This window comes from Thermobia domestica, chromosome 4 (assembly GCF_964235325.1).
Source record: "Thermobia domestica chromosome 4, izTheDome1.hap1.1, whole genome shotgun sequence".
Lineage (NCBI taxonomy): Eukaryota > Metazoa > Arthropoda > Insecta > Zygentoma > Lepismatidae > Thermobia > Thermobia domestica.
The window spans coordinates 248111789-248133170 of record NC_137457.1 but is presented as its reverse complement, the minus strand read 5'-3'; the positions used below and the strand labels follow the sequence as shown (position 1 = coordinate 248133170).

The following is a 21382-nucleotide window of genomic DNA, read 5'->3' as shown; positions in this document are numbered from 1 at the left end:
CTCTAAACGACCGGACGTCAATTATGCTAGATTGTCTTCTTCTATCAACTAAAACGTGATCAATTTGACTATGTGTTTTTCCGTCTGGTGATGTCCAAGTGTATTTATGAACGTCGCGATGTGGGAATTTTGTACTCTTCACGATTAGGTTTTTCTGGAAATAAACATTTATTTATTCATATATTCATTCAGAAGAGAAAGTGAAATATACCTAATAAGGAAGTTAATTTGTTTACTTGTTCTTCCAATAAGATAATAAAAAAACGTAAGGAACTGCAGTATTAGCGCTGCGTTCTAAAAGCAAAAAGTAATTTCATTTTAATTTACAAAAAAAAAAAAAAAAAAAAAAAACATTTCTTTATGTATATTTATACAGTGGCTTATCCAAGTGTTTCCTCTGGAACATTAGAGAAAATACACACATTTATATTATTTAGTAAAAAATGTGGTCTCAGATCCTCCAAATGTTTCAGTCAGATCACACATAAAGTTATACAATTATGTATCGACTAATGCTTTCGGTTTCAATATTGGATTCTTATATTTAGGAAGTGAATACAATTTCATAATTTGAACTAAAACTCATTTTTATTTGTTTTTCTTGCGCTCCTAATTAATAGGATTTAATAATTCATAGATTTTACTGCGAATTAACATTAAAGATTTTTCACATTAATTAACTCGTTTTACTAAAAAAAAGTCACGTATTACTCTGGTTATTAACTTAATTTCTTTTTAACTAAGCTTCAACATTCATCTCTTGAATTTGACTGAACTACTATGAATCACGTTACAAAAATACATCCGGAAGCTTTCGAAATCGTGTTTCAATGTGTTGATGATTGGATCTTTGTTACGACCATCCTAAGCCTATATAATGCTCAACTGTTATAATAGGTAGTCTATCTTTCAGTGATTGAAAAATGAATAGTGCACAATGAAAACCATCTGGAAAACTTAGGCTAGTTTACTGAGAACTGTTAACTTTCTAACAAAAGAAATTACAATTCCTAAAAAGGGGAAAGTTGGTAATTGAAGACGTGGACGAACTGTGAAGTTTCTGGCCGTTATTGATGTTATGTTAGGTGCCTATCTATTGTTTCTCACAGTCAGAAGGTAGAGCGAACAGATGTGTTGAAATAGTCAAATTGTGATGATGTAAACTGGAAGACCCGTCTGAATTTCAGAGATCGAATTTTTGGTATGGCGTCTAAGACCACACCAACATTTCTAGGGACTAAATGGTGTTTAAGTTGGGTCGCTAGTAACAGTTATTTATGTCACTAGTAACAGTGTTCCCAGATGATGATGCCCTACAGAATTCATTCGGAAAAGCCTTTGCAAATAATAACTTGCCCGAAGAAGAAGCATCAAGGACAGGCATCACCAAACATTGAAGAAGATTGTCACCAAGGGCCTTGAAGAGAATGTAGCGAATATAACCGCTGAACTTAATCACCACATGAAACAACCTATTGCGATAATCAAAGTCAAACGTAAGTTGCATAACCTAAACAACCAAAGTCTATAATTTCCAAAATGCTGATTACCCACAATTCTTTTGCGAAAAATATGCCAAAACATGCAAAGTGGCCAGCTGATTTGAGACGTATAACGTTGTCGATCGGTCCTCTTTCACTTTATTTTCAACAACAGACTGTGTTTCATATACGACTAAAGAATCTTGTGCTACGAACTATTGTGCAACATAGCATCAGCATTGTGATTTCCTGGTAATCTATGTCTTCTATGAGTATGCTCAAAGGACATTATTGCCATCACTCGTGTGGACATTTTGGAATCTCTCGTTTAGATGTTTCCGGGCAATGATGCAGTTTTCGAAGATAACAATGTGCCAATTTTCACTGTTGAAGCTCTTTGGACATGGTTTCAATAACGTGGGCATAAAGAACGAGACCGCTTTTGGTCCCCTTGAGCCCCAGATCTCAATATTAATGAATAAATATTTGTGATAGTTTATGAAATTCAAACTGCAGAACAATGTCGTCCATCGCCGCTGAGGGAAACGATGTAAAATACGCGTCTGGAAATCATTCATGACTTATATGTCTCTATTCTACAACGAGGGGTCGCGGTGGTTCAGTGATAGAGCGTTCACCTTTGATGGAGAGGATCCTTCCTTCGATCCCAGCTTGCGCCAAGTGAACTTTGTGGTGGACAAACACCGTATGCATGGATTTCTCGGGGTTCTACCGTTTCCTCGCATTTTCTAAATTCTACCACTTCATTCATTTTTCATCATCACCGTCTTCTTTAGCCTAGGCGTGGGACGTAAAATTAAAAAATGTCATTCCATTTTCTATTGTACAACAAACCAGAACTGTTTTGGACGATTAACTTGGTGTTCTACATCTTATTAAACAAGTAAGTTTCATTTTCTTGAAGTTTTTCTCAGCCAGTCCATTTGTAAGGAAGGTTACACTTTTACTATTGCAAAATGATATATTATGCTAATAAAACGTGTGCTGTTCGTGTTGTTATAGATCAAACAATACATACCCATACCATCATTTATACTATAAAGATACATGTGGAAATATCATATCGTTGTGGAGAAAAATCGTTATTTGTTGCGTAGCGGAGGTTACATTTTTTGGGAGCTTCGTAGTTTTCCAATCAGAACTCTGGTTAATTGTATCTCCGAAGCTATTGCTGTCTGATTTTTCTGTTTATTAAAAGATAAAAGTATGAACTGAAAGAAAAGTTATGAGGAGAAAAAGTAACATTTAATTTATTTCTGATATGTTTGTTGTGTAACAGAGGATACACATGGTTTGTAATGGAGGTTACATCATATTGAAACAATGTACCGTTACTGCCACCCAATTTTAGAAATACCACCCTAACTTTTCAACTTCATATCCAGTCTGACAGATGTCTGCATACTTATAGGCAACTTTACTTGTAGCGCCAGTTGAAATCAATCAGAACATAAGTTCCTGGCTTAATAATATGTTCTCAGAATTCGAATTTCGATAGAGGTTTTTCACCTGATGGGCTAGGAACGTCAGAATAACTCGTTTGTAGGCTAGACAATGTCCTAGGCAATATGCTAGACAATCATCATCGTCATCGTGTAACCTTCACTATACTTTAAACTCTTTTGAGATAATGTTTGTATATCTGATTGCTGCGTTGACCTCGAAGAAATTTGTATTTTAAGTTGGACGTTGTGGTAAGCCCAACTCAAATATTTTCACATATTTTTTCGAAGTGATGGGAGTTTCGTATTCCAATGATATCAGTAGCTAACATCTAACGTTTGTTCAGGAGGAGGCGAACCGTTTCTTCAACATCAGCTTGAGATACAAAAAGCACATTAAGTTTTAGACAAATTGACAGCATGTTCATAAAATTATTGTGCAGAATTAATTTGCGTAGCTTTATTATTACGTTCTGAAGGTTTTATGTAACTAAAAAATTTGTTTCATTGTACATGAATTTACATCATTCTTTTGTGTAACGGAGGTTACATCATGTCAATACAAGACATGTAACCTCCGTTACAAAATTTAAAATGGAAATACTTAGAATTCAGTTATTGTAGATGAGACACTAGTTATATCTTCATTATTACTCTCCGCAGGTTTGGTGCAAATAAAAAACCTAGGTTCCATTTTATATGAATTTATTAATATTTTTGTAACGGAGGTTATATCGTGTTGTTACTCATCGAAACCTGCATAAGTTTAAAATAGTACCTGCCTTGACAATACTTATTGCTTTCTTGAAAACTACAAATGTGCTTCTTTCGTTCCTCCTAAAAATATGTTACTTTACTTCGTTCACTAAATTGATACAAGTTATTCAAATTCACCATGTTTAAACGAAACTTTCACAATCCGCAAACAGTTTCATTTAGTGATACAAATATATAACAAAGAGGTACAATAAATGCACAAATAAGTTGTTTTTACACAATATAAGGATGATCAATTCCAGTGTAGATAGCATTATTTTTCAGAGTTTATATCTACAATTTTCGTGAAATTCCCAGTTTTCCTGGATCGGCTGTTCTGTTATTTTTGTTCTTCATAAACAAAGAATCGTCACTAAAATTCACTCGATCTACATGAAATTTAGGATTCCGGTACACTTTGACCTGCGTTAGAAACATGTGGTATATTACCAAGTGCAAGCTTTTCTTTCCCGATTTATCGGCTATAAAATTTTGAAATTTTGAAATTTTAGAATGGTATCTGCAGTAAAAGCTTGTAAATTAGTTTCGTATGCATGTTTTTGTTTCTCTATTTATTTGGAGCTGTAATTTTTTATAAAATAATTTTAATAAAAATTCGCTTAAAAATCAATAAAGAAAAATGTTATTCAGCACTAGTAATAACCATGTGTTTGCTGGAATTTATTACATTGGGTAATAAAACTCATTAAGAGTATATTTCTTGATGTCTGCAACTTTGTTTTATATACAAACAAGTTAATTCATTTCAATGTTTTCTTTTAAAGCCAAAGAAGACGCGATGAATGAGAGCAACGAATTTCATGACACTCGGAAGAAATCATTTTCAGGTAAAAACCAGTGGAATTCGTTGCAGATTTGGTTTGTTAACGTAATTACTCAAATTAATTATTAAGTTAAGTAGGCAGAAAAGCGTAGCATATGACACGTACAACTTCTATGTACAGTGTTTGCAACTTATCTGTGTATAAACATATTTACTGCAATATTGAAAATTACCTATCTCATTCAGAAGTAGTGGTTATCAACTATGCCCTATTGTTACATACTTTCCAACAATATTATGCCCTATTGTTATTTACTTTCCAAGGATGCTTACGTTTTAATAGCCCTCGTAATTCTGTAATAAAGAAGATACAGGTACAGACTTTGTAAACAAATGTTTTATTTACGCTGTTAGCGCTAAATTTTATTTTCTTTTTAGCTTACCAAAACAATCTTAATGCTATTTTGTAACAAGTGTGTTATATCTTCAAAATCGTTCAGAATAAACTAACTTGATAGAATGTACACTCCGCATCAAAAAATTGGGACATCTGATGCCGTGCAGCTTGGCCACCCAATATACACCTTCTTATCCCATAATCGTGTCTGGTAAAGAGACCCAAATATCTCTCCTCCTTTCTTCTCTCCCATACTAAAATTAGCTAACAACATGAACGCAATTGTAATTTCAAACTACACATGAATTAGTATCGATAAAATGAAATAACAAAACCGAAACGAAACCAGATTCATAATTTAATTTAAGGAGAAACTGAAACACACACAATGAAAAATTGAAATAAATGGATGTCTATTACACAGAGGTCCAAAACTGAGGCTGAGAGAGAGAAAAGGGAAGAACAGATGAAAATGTGGAATTTTAAACTTAGTAAGAAAAGAGCCTAACATTATAAAGTTCCGTTACCAGAAATCCAACAGTAATATAGAAATAACGTTTGTTTTTATATATTTTTTCGGAACTATTCAAATATATAGAGGATGCTTGAAACATTTCAATTTCCAGTAGAACTGTAGATCTCACAGATACATCTAAGATAATGTCAACAGTTTAACACATGCTTTCTTTCCGCGTGGTTCGGTTGTAAATTCGGTAGTGTTCATTGGACGTACTGATGCAAACTACATTCTAATAAACCCAGTAGGTAGCGTAGATCATATCTTCCATTCCACAATACTAATGCAAAGTGAACCAAAAAAAAAAAGAAGAAAGAAACGAAAAGAAAAGGAAAGAAAGAAAGAAGGAAAGATAAAATTGAATGAGTGCTATTTTACTGCTAAATTTTTATCAGAAATATCCTATATTAAAAGTCTAAACCTTATCATAATGAAAAGTTACAAATGTTCAAATGGAAAATTGGATGTTCCTTATAGATATAGCAGACTTTGCATGTTAGAAATTTCAACGTGAATAAATCACATTGAATTATAAGATGGAAAGAAATTTGTGTCGAACTAGTTTAAATAAAATTTTGTTTCCAAATAACCAAAGAGGTTTCCATTTTCTAGTTTTTCCAAAGATTTATCTGTTCCGAGCATCCAGCATCACTTTCATCTCTTGCGAATATAATGTTGTAATTTGCACAGATAGAATGAACATGCTAGAGCTCAAACAGGTTATAGTATCAGTCGGATGATGTTGGTTAGCTTATGGACCGCAATTGGGTCGAGGATTCAAACCCATAGTGACCCGGTAATTCGACTGAGACTCGATAACCCAGATGATAAAGAAGGTATTTTGCTTATTCCCATGCGTTTAAACAGTATTTCTTTCAGAGATGACCAGGACTGGAGATGCTATCCCCAGAGCACGAAAAACTCGAATCGGTCTCTTGCTCCGTTTCAACTTTGGAACATGCACACGCACATGAAGTGCGTGTGTGTGAGAGAGAGGGGGAGAAGGGAAAGATGCAACGACGGGATAGGGAAACATCAAGAAAGAAGGAGAGGGAGGGACGAATATAAATATGAAACATACTTATCATTACAGTGTACATCATACGTATCATTACATATGGACTCAATTCTGGTCCATATCATCCGACTGATTCTATGATCCGTTTGAGCTCTAGCGTGTTCATTCTATCTGTGCAAATTACAACATTATAAACAAAATTTTGTTTAAATAAACAAAATTTTATTTAAACTAGTTCGACACAAATTTCTTTCCATCTTATAATACAATGTGATTTATTCACGTTGAAATTTCAAACATGCAAGGTCTGCTATATCTATAAGGAACATCCAATTTTCCATTTGAACATTTGTAACTTTTCATTATGATACGGTTTGGACTTTTAATATAGGATATTTCTGATAAAAGTTTAACAGTAAAATAGCACTCATTTAATTTTATCTTTCTTTCTTTTTTGCTCACTTTGCATTAGTAGTGTGCAGTGGCGGCGGTTGGACGTTAAAAGTGGGGGGGCAAGACATGATCTCAATATTTGTATATCAATGTTAGTTTTCCTGGTTTCTTCTAACATTTTGTTTGAAGAAAGATTGTATAACTATTAGGATACTCTCTTTTCCAGTTAAAATACCATATATCATGTTTTATATTTTTTAAAGTAAATTGGCAAGAGCAACGCAAGTAAATACTAGCCCTTTTTACTCTTAAATAACGAAGGTGTAAGAAGAGATTTGATTCCTTGCTCAAGAACTGTCTGGAAAATTGTGTGATCAGATTAGGGACCTATTTAATAACAAATTTGCAAAACAAATAAACAGAAAAAATAATATTAATCGAATAGTAATGAAAAATGAGGCTTGTTTTGCAAAAGTTACATTGAAACCGGGTATTAATGAACAACTTATATTTTTAATTCCACACATGCTATTAAATGTATGTTATTACTCTTAGAAAGATAGTAAATACTACAAACATATGCTGCGACATTTAAAGAAGTACTTTTGCAGCTTCCCGAAGCAAGTTTGTTGCCTGTACAATTTTCACTTTCTTGGAATACGTACATCAAAACTCAACAATACTTAGAATCACTCCAGTTATACAAAATAATCCTAAAACATAGAATTATGTTGAATTCACTAAATTTAATCGTATATACAAAATTATATATGTACACCCCTAAACTCGTATATTACACTGCAAACATTGCCTTTGACGTGGGAAACCCGGGTTCGATTCCTGGCGGGAGCTCATGTGGTTCGTATTCCACGTTAATCAGTAGGTCCTCGTCTCATATAGCCTCACTGCTGAACGGGATGTTAAACTCAAAAAAAAAAAAAAATCAAATCAAATCAAAATATTCCTTAGTATTAGAAATATGAAAAGACATTTTAGGAATTTTCGACTTTTGTGCAATTAAAGAATAACTTGTGATTCACAAGTTGTGAAGGACTTCTTTTTTGTACGAAATGTTATCTCAATTTGTACCAAAACGGCTGACTAACATATTGAGCCCTTGTAAGAAGAATTAAAATACACTCGAATTATGGCGCTCCAATAGGTTAATTTTGGGGCCATTTTTCGTGGTAATTAAAGCGCAATTCCTTTAGCTTTCTTAACTGAACCGGAAGACAACCAATACGTACTCACGAGACGACAAACATTTTATGGCACAATTGTTATTCTTTGAACAACTAATACATATAAAAACTTAATATTTCCAAATGAAACTATATACATTAATTGGTCATTTCAAAAAAGTGGGGGGGCAACTGCCCCCCTTTGCCCCCCTAATCGCCGCCCATGGTAGTGTGGAATAGAAGATATGACATACGCTACTTAATGGGTTTATTAGAATGTAGTTTGCATCAGTACGTCCAATGAACACTACCGAATTTACAACCGAACCACGCGGAAAGAAAGCATGTGTTAAACTGTTGACATTATCTTAGATGTGTCTGTGAGATCTACAGTTCTACTGGAAATTGAAATGTTTCAAACATCCTCTATATATTCGAATAGTCCTGAAAAAATATATAAAAACAAACGTTATTTCTATATTACTGTTGGATTTCTGGTAACGGAATTTTATAATGTTCTTTCTTACTAGGTTCTTTTCTTACTAGGTTTAAAATTCCACATTTTTATCTGTTCTACCTTTTCTTTTTCTTCTCCCTCTCTCTCTCTGCCTCATTTCTGAACCTCTGTGTAATAGACATCCTTTGGTTTCAATTTTTCATTGTTGTGTTTCAGTTTCTCCTTAAATTAAATTATGAATCTGGTTTCGTCTCGGTTTTGTTATTTCATTTTATCGATACTAATACATGTGTAGTTTGAAATTACAATTGCGTTCATGTTGTTTGCTAATTTTAGTATGGGAGAGAAGAAAAGAGGGGAGAGAGTGGGGTCTCTTTACCAGACACGATTATGGGATAAGAAGGTGTCTATTGTGCAGCCTAGCTGCAAGGAATTAGGTGTCGCAATTTTTTTTTGGTGCGGAGTGTACCAAATATTATTGCATGGGAACAGAATCAAAATGTAATGAGCCTGCACTGGGACATTATTTATTACATGACATGCAGTGCATAGGAGTGATATGTAATCGATCATACTCAGGCCTGGGGGATTGTAGTGGTTTTACAACTTCGGAAAGAGGCCAAACTATGCCTGAAAGAAATGCTAGAATGAACGTGTGAAAGATTATTACGTCCGTTGGTTTGTATATTTTTCAGTTTTCCGTCTCTCGATGATGCCATCTTGGCTAAAAAGACGGTAATGAATGAAATGATGGTATGAAGAAAATGGGAGGAAACGAGAGAACCTCAATAAAGTACATGCATACGATGTACGAGCGATTTGTTTTAGGACAGAAAGTACGCATACAGTATATACTGCACAACCGTGGACAAGAATGCTATTACAAACAGGTCAACTAAATATGATTATAAAAAGTCACTCAAATAAAAACATCTTGGTTATTAAATTAGCAAATATTATCTCCTATATGTAGTGATGCGAGGTGGAAGATAACAACCAGGGCCTAGAGTTGAACGATATTCACCAGGTTATGGCATATGCTGATAATGTAAATTTAATAGGGGATGACAGGAGAACAACAGAAAGAAATGCAGAGATCTTATTAAACTCTTGCAGGGACATACTTTTAGAAGTAAATGCAGAGAAAACTAAATACATGTAAATGTGTCGGGACCGTAATACAGCAAATTATAGATGCGTTAAAATATTAAACAATAGTTTTGATGAAGTGGATGCTTTTAAATATCTAGGATCAATATTAACAGACGAAAATCATTTTCACGAAGAAATTAAATGTCGATTAAAAGCAGGGAATTCATGTTATTATTCAGTTCAAAATCTCTTGCCGTCGCGAATTCTATCGAGGAATTTGAAGCTTAAAATATATAAAACAATAATCATGCCTGTTGTTCTGTATATGGTTGCGAAACATGGTAGCTTTCTCTGAAAGAAGAACATAGACTGAAAGTGTTTGAGAACAGGATCCTGAGACGAATATTCGTACCCAAGAGGAACGGGAATGGGGAATGGCGGAAACTTCATAACGAGGAACTACATAATTTATACGGTTTACCAACCATTGTTAGAGTCATCAAGTCCAGGAGGCTTAGGTGGGCAGGTCATGTAGCTAGGATGGAAGAAAGTAGGAACGCTTTCAAAGTCTTGACTGAAAGACCAATCGGAAAGTGACCATTAGGAAGACCTAGGTGCAGATGGGAGGATAATATTAAGATGAATCTCGCATAAATAGGAATACAAAGTAGAAACTGGGTCCAGTTAGCTAAGGATAGAAGTCAGTGGAGAGCTTTTGTGAACGCGGCATTGAACCTCCGGGTTCCATATGCCATAGATTTAGTTAGTTAGTTAATAGAATACCCATTACCAGAAATAACCACTGTTTACAAATTGTTCTCAAAAAATCATAAGTTGTTCTTCACAATGAAAATTAAATGTCCAACTGCAGCTAGGCACTGATGAAAATTTTAAGCAAAATTTTCCGATCCATAAAAACATACTCCACTTATTCCTACATCGTTGTTTAGCCGTGATATGAGATGGAAAATTTTTTTCTATATTTTCCCGGAAAATTTCACGTTCTAAACAAATATCAGTGATCAAGTAACAATTCCTCAGTAATCATAAAATTAATTGAATTCATGTAAAGAAACGTTAAAAAGTGAAAAATCGTTTAAAGAATCTGAAAATTTTCATGACACAGACAATTTTCTGTACTATGTAGGAACAAGTGAAACAATTTTTCATGAATCGAAATATTTTCTGTCCTGTATGGAAAAACTGAAAAACTTTTTATGAGTCGGAAAACTTTCATCATTTTGAAGCAGAAAATAAAACAACTTTTTGTGAATCGGAAAGTTTTGTTGCTCTGTAGAAACAATTGAAATTAATTTTCATAGATCGGAAAATTTTCATTACGATGTAGAAACAAGTGAAAAAAAAAACTTTTCATAAGCCGGACAATTTTGGATATTATGTATAGTGATATTAGATGGAAAATTTTCCACTATATTTAACTACACATTGAGCTATAAAATTCAGTTCCTGTAAAACTCAAGTAGACAGCAACAAATTATAATTTTTCAATTAGGTTTCGGGAACCAGAAAATTTTCTAATATTTCAAGCTGGGAAGTAAAAATTTACACAGTGTTTCTCTCTCTCTCGCTCTCTCTCTCTCTCTATCTATCTGTGTGTGTGTGTGTGTGTGTGTGTGTGTGTGTAAAGTGCAGAGAACATACATCGAGTTCGTAGAGAACAAATATCCCATTCCAATATTTAAAATGCATCAAGAAATCGAGAGGAAACCTTTGTCAATTTATCAATTATTTCAAAAAAAGAAAATTCGATTATTTTTTCACATATAGGCCTGCCTATGTAATGAAATAACTACATAAAAGTTCCTTAAGAAGATTAATTGTGTAACAGAAAATAAGAAGAAAAGCTTTGATTTTCTTGTGTTTGGATCAAAAGATCCAATATATTTCAGGCAAAAATTTTCTTGTAGGCCTTATATCTCAAGAACTACATATAGTGTAGGCACATCAAAACTAACAATTTACTCAGTATGATGTGCATATTCCGTAAAAAATATGAAAGTCGATTTAGGGGCAGTTCAAAAATTGTGTGATCTCTGATGCACAAAATTCAATATATTTCATTCAATCAAAAATTTTCTTGTACGCCCCATATTTTGAGCACTACATATAGTTCAGCCAAACCAAAACTAACATTTTACTCAATATGGTGTGCTTATTCCGTAAAAAAAATATGAAAACTCGATTTAGAAACAGTTCAAAAAATTTGTGGCCCCTGATCCAAAGAAATAAATATATATATATCATTCAATCAAACATTTTCTTGTACGCCCCATATTTTGAGGGTAGCCAAACCAAAACTAACATTTTACTCAGTGTGATGTGCTTATTCCGTAAAAAAGAAAAAAATGAAAACTCGATTTAGAAAAAGTTTAAGAAATGTGTGGCTCCTGATCCAAAGAAATCAATATACTTCATTCAATCAAACAATTTCTTGTACGCCCCATATTTGGAGAGCTACATATACTGTAGCCAAACCAAAACTAACAATTTACTCAGTATGATGCGCTTATTTCGTAAAAAAATATGAAAAGGCGATATAGGATCCGTTTAAAAATTTTGTGACCACTGATCAAAAAAATCCAATATATTTCATTCAATCAAAAATTTTCTTGTACGCATAATATCTCGAGAACTACATATAGCGTAGACAAACTGGAACTATCACTTAATTAACTCAGTATGATGTGCTTATTCCGTAAAATAAATAAATAAATAAATAAATAAATAATAAATAAATGCGAAAACTCGGTTTAGGTGCCGTTCAAAAGTGTTGTCTCCCGAGATTCAAAAAATTCAATATATTTCATTCAAACATTTTTTGTACGCCCCATATTTTGAGAACTATATATACTATAGGCAAGCCGAAACTAACAATTTACTCAGTATGATGTGTTTATTCCGTAAAAAAAAACGAAAACTCGATTTAAGGACCGTTCAAAAATTTTGTGACACTTGATCTACAAATTCAATATATTTTATTCAATCATACATTTATTTGTACATCCCATATTGTGTGAACTACATATAGTGTAGCCGAACCAAAACTAACAATTTACTCAGTAATGTGCTTATTTCGTAAAAAAAAAAAAAAAAAAAATGAAAAGTCGATTTAGGGGCCGTTCAAACATTTGTGGCTCCTGACTCAAACAATTCAATGTATTTCATTTAATCAAACATTTTCTTTAGGCCTTATATCTGGAGAACTACATATAGTGAAGACAAACCCTATCACTTAACTCAGTATGATGTGCTTATTCCGGAAAAAAATAAACGAAAACTCGATTTAGTGGAAGTTCCAAACTTTTGGGGCCCCTGATCCAAAACTAGTTATTGGCCAAGATCGCTATCTTTTGATCCATTTTTTGATCATTCCTAAAATTCTTGTTAACACACGTAAATCATAATTTCAATATTGGAATTTTGTATAATCAACATCTTAGAGCAGATATTTGTATTGTAAAACTACAGGGTGCGGCACGTAAAACCGACCCGTAAAGTGAACACATAAAATGAAATGTAATGTATTGAATATGATTAACTACAACATATAAATGAAAGGTAATGTATTGAATATGTCTACTCACCTTCACAGCAGCCTTCACAGCAGGTGCTGAAAGTGTCCTCCGCCCACTTCAACACACATGTGAGCACGATTGAGGAGATTCATATATACCATTGTCAGTTCTTGTGTTGTAATGCTATTGGTGACATCCTGGATCCTGGTCTTGAGTTCTTCAATTGTGTGTGGATTTGTTTCGTATACTCTTCCCTTTAACAGTCCCCATAAGTAAAAGTCACACGTGGACAAGTCTGGTGACCGAGGAGGCCACAAGCCTTTGCTGATTTTCCTCTCTGGTGTAAACATCTCATGCACAAGGGACAATGATGCAGCTGATGTGTGGCATGTTGCACCGTCCTGCTGAAAGTAACATAACTGACGCTCCTCTTCGGTCAAGTGTGTATAAAACTCTTCCAGAATTCCCATATACACATCACTGTTCACTGTCGTCTCAAAGAATATGGGCCCAATAACGCGTGTGGCGGAAATGGCACACCAGACACCAATCTTTTCATCATGCAAGGGTACCTGGTGGATTGCGTGTGGATTTTCTGTCGACCAATACCGGTAGGTTTGGGAATTTACGTACCCAGACAGGTGGAACCACGCCTCGTCACTCATGATGAGCATTAGTGGATCCAAGAAACCACTGGCAACATTGCTCAACAGCCATGAACAGAAATGCACCCTCTTCTGCAGGTCAGGCTCCTTCAGTTCTTGCACAACACTTATCCGGTACGGTTTTAACTTCAGTCCCCTTAAAACACGTCTGCAACTTATCTCACTCGCATGAACCTGTTGACTCAATCTCCTGGTTGACTTTCGAGGACTTCTTGTCATTATCTCCTCCATCTGCATCTTTAATTCATAATTTAAAACACAATATACCAGAATATTACGACGGGCCGGTTTTACGTGCCGCACCCAATTATTATGTATAAAAATGTATTAGAAATAATGACAACTCCTTCTACATATCGTCGCATGAGAACCAAAAGAACGTAACTCCATTTTCGTAGGTTTACAGGCGAGAGGACAAAAATATTATTTTCTTAGAAAGATGTGTTTTTAATAAAATGGTAATTGAGCTTCATTTCAACAGATGACCGACAAATAGAACAGATGGCGTTACGTTCCATTCACACCAAGTGGGGCTTTCAAAATTATGTCCAAAGATGAAGAAAACGAAAACCCCATTTTTGGAGTTATTTTCCTCTGGTTCTCATGCGACGATATATATATATATAGTGGCGGATCCGGGATATGATCAAGGGAGGGGCTAAATCATAGTTTTACCGTTTTATCCAGTGTAAACCTGAGCGTCAAGGGGTGGGGCTATAGGCCCTATAGTCTCCCTTGGATCCGCCACTGTATATATATACAAAAAGAAATATGTTCTTTGTTTTGTAAATTAAAATGAAATTACTTGTTGCTTTTAGAACGCAGGGCTAATAGTGCGGTTTCTTACGTTTCTTTTATTATCTTATTGGAAGAACAAGTAAACAAATCAACTTCCTTATTAGGTATATTTCACTTTCTCTTCTGAATGAATATATGAATTAATAAATGTTTATTTCCAGAAAATGGTCAGTATTTTCTTTCATGAGTTAGTTAAACTCGAATTTTGGGTAGTCAATAGTTTACAGTAGACATTTAATATTATTTCTACTTGTTCATAAATGTTTCAGCATGTAAATCTAGAAAAGTAGTAAACCTATGTGAAAACTCCGTCTTACGTGTATTAAACTGACGAAATATAATTTTGTGAGATCAAAGGTGGATCTTGAGGAAAGAACGCATTGAAGTTTTTGAAACATTTTTGAAGAAAAAAAAGAATCGTCAGATTTTCACTTCATGAAACTTTTCAAGACAATATTTATTACCAATAAATGTTACGACTAAACAACGATGTAGGAATAAGTGGTGTGTTTTTATGAATCGGAAAATATTCATCACTTTTAATAAACTTAAATTTTAAATAATAGAATGGGATATTTGTACTCTACGAACTCGACATATGTTCTCTGCACGTTACATGCACACGTACACACACACACACACACACACACACACACACACACACACACACACACACACACACACACACACACACACACACACACACACACACACACACTCACAGAGAGACAGAGAGTTGAATTGAGTTGATTTTGAGTTTAACGTCCATTTCAGCAGAGAGGCTATATGAGACGGGACCAACTGATTAACATGGAATCCGAACTACAAAAGCTTCCCATAGGGAATGGAAACCAGGTCTCCCATGCCAAAGGGCAGTATGCTGACCGTTTAGTAACGAAGGAGCTCGTAGAGGGAGAGAGAGAGAGAGAGAAACACTATGTAAATTTTTACTTCCCAACTTGAAATATTAGAAAATTTTCTGTTTCCCGAAGGCTAATTGGAAAATTATAATTTGTTGCTGACTAACTTTTCTCAAAAGAAATTAAATTTTGTAGCGCAATGTTCAGTTAAATATAGTGGAAAATTTTCCACCTAACATCACTATATATAATATCCAAAATTGCCCGGCTTATGAAAAGTTTTTTTCACTTGTTCCTACATCGTAATGAAAATTTTCTGATCTATGAAAATTCCTTTCACTTGTTTCTACAGAGCAATGAAATTTTTCGATTCACAAAAAGTAGTTTTACTTTCTGTTTCAAAATGATGAAAATTTTCGACTCATAAAAAGTTCTTCAATTTTTCCTTAGAAGACAGAAAGTATTTCGATTCATGAAAAATTGTTTAACTTGTTCCTACACAGTACAGAAAATTGTCTGAGTCATGAAAATTTTCAGATTCTTTAAACGATCTTTCACTTTTTAACATTTCTATACATGAATTAAATCAATTGTATGATTACTGAGAAATTGTTACTTGATTACTGAAATGTTTTTGAACGGGAAATTTTCCGGAAAAATATAGTGGAAAATTTTATCCTGGTTGTTATCTTTGATTTTCCTTATAGTGTATTCCAGGACAAAGTTGAATAATAATGGCGACAACGCATCTCCTTATTTCAGACCATTTTCGACGTGAAAGCTCGTGGACAAAAATATTCCTACCCGGACTTTACTTTTTGATTCATTTAAACATATCTTAATTAATCTAATTAGCTTTCTCGGTATTCCAAGTTCTGTAAGAACGTTGTATAATGTTTCTCTCCTAACCGAGTCGTAACATTTTCTAAAATCAATAAATAGTTAATGTACCGGGGGATTGTATTCCCACTTCTTTTCGAGTATTTGGCGAATGGTAAATATTTGGTCGATAGTTGATCGATTTCGTCTAAATCCGCACTGATAATCTCCAATAATTTCATTTGCGTATGGGGTCAATCTTGCTAATAGAATATTTGAAAGGATTTTACAGGTTGTTGACAGAAGAGAAATGCCTCGATAATTATTACAGTCAGTTTTGTCGTCTTTCTTGTGAATTGGAACAATGATTAATTCTTTCCACTCTTGTGGCAATTCTTCCTTCTTCCAGATAAGGAGAATGAGTTTGTGTATCTTGTTCCACAATTTTTCGCCTCCAGCTAAAATTAACTCAGCCGGAATTTCGTCTACACCCGGAGATTTGTGTTTCTTTAATTTCTTTAGAGCGGTTTCTATTTCTATTCGGTTAGGTTCTGGAATATACGGTTCTGCGGTGTGTATCTCCTTTCCACCACGCACATTAGTTTTTGGCTGCTTGTTCAGCAAATCGTCAAAGAAATCTTTCCATCTATTTAAGATGCTATCCGCATCAGTGAGAACTATTCCGTCTGCTTTCTTTAATATATAAGCACGAGGTTGATAGCCTTTCTTAAATTCGCTGATCCTCATATACATATCTCGAATGTTTTTATTTTTACTATTATCTTGAAGTACCTTGATTTTAGCTTTAAAAAAATCGCGCTTCTTTGTTCTAAAAGTTTTGCAATTTTCCCGCCTGATGTCTACGAAATTTTGTGTAGTTATTTCATTTGGATTTTGTAGCCAACGTAATTTTGTTTGTTTTCTCTTCTCTGCTAGTTTAATGCATTCCTGGTCGAACCATGGTTTGTTCCTATGTATTTCCGCGTGTCCCAATTTTTCTTTTGCTGAAGTAGGTATTCTTCTGGGGAAAAAAATATATCCTCGTCAAAGCACATCACGATCATGCCTAAAGTGGACCACCAACATCTTTATATTGCTACCTTTTGTATTCCTTGTACTGAAAGTCAGCTGCTGTAACGAATCTGAAATTTGTATTGACATAAACCGGCTAATTCCAAGATATAAAAATCCACAAACCAGGAAAGTAAATGCGGACAGTGTTTTCAGTAATTAACAATGCTATTGGAGTTTTATGTGTATAAAATATAAGAATTACTTTTAGAAAATATACAATTAAATAGTAGCCTACATTTGATTGTTTGGTTTGGTGTTAAACGGTTATTTTCAGCACAAGGACTATGTGAAACGTGGATCTACATTTTAACGTAGAATCCAAATTCGAGTATCCAGCACCAAAAGCGTGAACGCCAAGTACACTAATATGAAGACCATAAAAATAACGCGACATAGCTTTATTCTCACAAACTGTTGATCGAGACTATCCTAAATACATTGAATTTATTCGAGGAGAGTACTTGACTGTCTCCTACACGCGATTTCCAATTTTACCACTTCGCGACGCTCTATACATTCATCAACGTTGAGTATGTGGTGAGTGCCGTTTCAATACAGCAGCGGTTGTGTTCGATATGTCATATACAGATCATACACAGCCACGTTGTTGATCCTATAGCTTTTGCACGTGTAGGAGAATGACACAATGAAATCGAATTCATAATGTCATACGTGGAACAATCTTGTGGCTACAGGAGACATGTGAAAACAAGTTGGAAATGTCACGTTAACTTGATGTCCCACAGAGTGTCATCTGAAGGGACTGACAATGGTTAAAACAGGTTAAATCGTCTCATGAAAATTGGCGGAGGCTGTCCCAGGGATGCCACTTCCAAAGTGGACAGTGTATTACTACTAGCAGCCAGGCGAAATGAACGCAACACCATCTCAAATCTCGGTACAGATCTTGCAGCTGCTACAGGGACTATTGTTTCAAAGTTTGCAGTGTACAGACGCTTAGCCGAGGAACACCTGTCTTCTAGACGTCCATCAAGGTGTTTCCAGTGGCCCTATTGCAAAGAAGAACTAGTTTGGATTGATGTAAAGAGCGTTATAATGCATCCAGGACCAGAACCGTTCACATGGTATCCAGGTTTAGTCTCATTTGTCGTTCTTGACGCATATTCATCTGAAGAGAACTTGTAACACGTAAGGCCCTAACATTACTGAACTGCATTGTTGCACGGATGGAGGAAATGTGGGGTGGGATGGCACCATCCTGATATCTCGCACACTCTTGCATGTTTTCCTACGAGGCACCATCACAAGTGTACGACACCCTGATAATACCCTGGACCTAAATATTAAGCGTGCAGTGGACCTAATTCATTCTAATGAAAGGTAATGCTCAACCCTATCGAGCTAATATGGTGAATGAGTACCTAGAGACTCAAAACGTTAAATTATTCAATTGGCCTGTCGAATCAGACTTGAGTCCATTGAACATGCGTCAGATATGTTTGGTAGGCGAATTGCATGCCATCACATGGCCCCAAAATTCATTCCCAAGCTCAAGGAAGCACTGACTCAAAAATGGCAAAGCCACATATCGATAACCTCACCCGCAACATGTAATCACGTTGTACTGCATGATTTGCAGTGCATGTCTAATGTCTTTGTACGTAACCTTTTTTCTTAGACTACCATATGGGCACATACACAGGTGTAACTGGAAGGGACAGGGTCCCTAGAACATTGTCGGAATTCCACAAATACCATTTGACTACAGCGGAAACTGGTTTTTCTTCCAACTCGCATGGTCTGACATTGAACCAGGGACCTGTTGCACTAGAGCTGTGCATTCTACCACTGTACCTCCGTCTTTAGTTGCCAAATGAAAGAGATTAAAGTGCAGCTTAGTTGAAACCCACGCACAATGGTTCTTCCTTCCATAACCTTCGTGTCTACGAAAGATCATAAATCAAAGGTCAATCAATCTTCAATTAACAACCTCATATGAAGAAGCAGCCTTGTGCAGAGCTGTTACTAGAGTGAGAATATTCACAACTACACAACTTTGAATTCAGAAAATACATAAACTTTTGATGCGTTTGTCTGTAGGATGTAATTCTTAGTATTTCCATTCTATGAGTCCTTAAGTGGAAATGTAAATATCACACAACTGATGCTTATGGATGGTATATATATCTCTGTTATTTAGTTAACATTTATATTTTACATTTGATTGATTTCTTAGGGACGGTAGTCACTTATATAATGAATGAATGGGGTGTGGATGATAAAACTTAAACATTTGTAAAGAAAATAAATGCAACTATTTGTAAACTAATGATGTAGTTTATCTTTCAGTGAACCATGTTAAAAAATGTGTGTATTCAAATAATTTTAACTTCGTATTACGTGTGTTGTAAATAAAATACTGAAACATAATTAGTACACACATTACTCTGTTGAATGGACATTAAGAATCATATTACAGCCCTTAGATATAATCTCTTGTGTTCCCTTGCACAGTTTCAAATCCCTTTGTAGTCATGCTGCGCCATTCGTGAAACTATTTACGTTGATTTCAGCGATGGACTACAGAGAACGTAGCAAAGACAGAATTTCTGGAAACCTGATCCCTTGGAAGGCTTGTGTCAATTGTGGAAATAGGTCAAAATCGAATGGACTCCCGTCTGACGAGTATGGCGGATGTTTAAAGACCGATCAGAGGTATTTGGCCAACAATTAGATCGCTGTACCTGTCAGGGAACAGCGACTGTTGCAGTTTCTCCTTCGAGATAATCCATACAGTTTCACGACCAAGCTCATCTTCTACAGATACCTACCTCTCTGACAGTCCAGTGATGATCAATTTCAAGGAAACCTCGAACTAATTACATCTGCTCCCCAAAACAAAAGACAACTGCTAGAAGTCAAATCTGCAGTCTTGTCCCGACCTAAACGAAATGCATTTATTCATCATGCAACCTTTCGATACGGTAGAGCAAGGTTTTATTACTCCCCCACCCCCTTGCATCCTCAAACAACATTGATGTACAGCTTGGCCACAGACTACTCGTATTTGTATCCAAAAACGTTAAATTTCGTTAACATGTTTTAAGGCTCTCCACACAACACTGACCACTTCAACCATGAAAACCCCACAACTATTCACTTTCCCGAAAGCTTTTGATACTGTTCATCTGAACAATATTTCAAATTACCATTTTCCAGATTCCTTCCACGTACAAACATGCGTAAACATCTCTCTCAACAATGTTTCAACTACTTATTTATACCCTACGTAATTTGGATTTTAATTTCACTAAGTGTTGATGTTTGAAAATATTAGGTTACCTAAAAAAATAACTACTTGAAATTACGTATTATTTCCGATACCTGTAAACTTCAAGAAAATTTACTTCAATGTTTTGTTTTAAAACAGGAGAAGACAAACATCATGTCAATGGAAATGTGTTACTGATTTGTTTCATCAATGCACTGGCTCGAATATATTAGGAAATTAAGTAAAGAGAGAATCACAGTTGAAAAAGACAGGTGAAAGAAAACTTTTCAACAAAATTTGTTTAGTGTGCTTGGCAGATTTTTATTCATAAATGTGTTCATCTTAATGCAAAAAATCGTAGTTTTTTTTTTCTAAAAGTGTCAGTCATCAAGTGTTATGATTTACTTCTTAATGCTATGTCAATTTTTGTATTTCTCTAATCAATAAATTAAAGGTTTACACTTTGTCAACAAAGATTTTATTTACGGTGGTAGCATAGTTTATTTTCTCTGTAAGATTAGAGAAAATACACATTTATGTTAGTTAGTAAGAAATGTGGTCCCAGATCCTGCAAATATTTTTCGTTCAGGTCACACGTCAAGTTATGCAAGTTACAAACAAACAAACAAAAAAAAAGTGTCTTAACTTTTAATTCCACCAACAGACTTCATACGACCTACGTACAAGAATCGTCAGCATGGTTTGAAATAGGTAATAGTTTAAATAGAGCTGAAAACTACATTGACCCAACCATTAGCTTAAAATGCATAATGGAAAACTAAAAGTTTGCAATATTTGATCCAACAGTTTCGACCTCGCATTCTCAATCTCAATTCAGGGGCGGATCAAGGGAGGCGAT

The 21382-nt window shown here is 34.8% G+C and overlaps 1 protein-coding gene across 8 annotated transcripts in view; it reads left to right on the top strand.

The window, feature by feature from the left end:
• Window positions 1–20990, top strand: part of LOC145683963 (venom allergen 5-like) — a 105977-nt gene extending 84987 nt beyond the window's left edge. For 2 of the 8 annotated variants that reach the window (XM_081755685.1, XM_081755688.1), the window contains 2 exons: window positions 4486–4548; window positions 20683–20990. In XM_081755685.1, the coding sequence (XP_081611811.1) occupies window positions 4486–4548; window positions 20683–20756 (137 nt within the window). In that variant the 3' untranslated portion in view covers window positions 20757–20990. The remainder of the gene's footprint in view (window positions 1–4485; window positions 4549–20682) is intronic. The other 6 variants (XM_081755684.1, XM_081755686.1, XM_081755681.1 and 3 more) reach the window with 5 other exon arrangements.
• The last annotated feature ends 392 nt before the right edge of the window (window positions 20991–21382 follow it).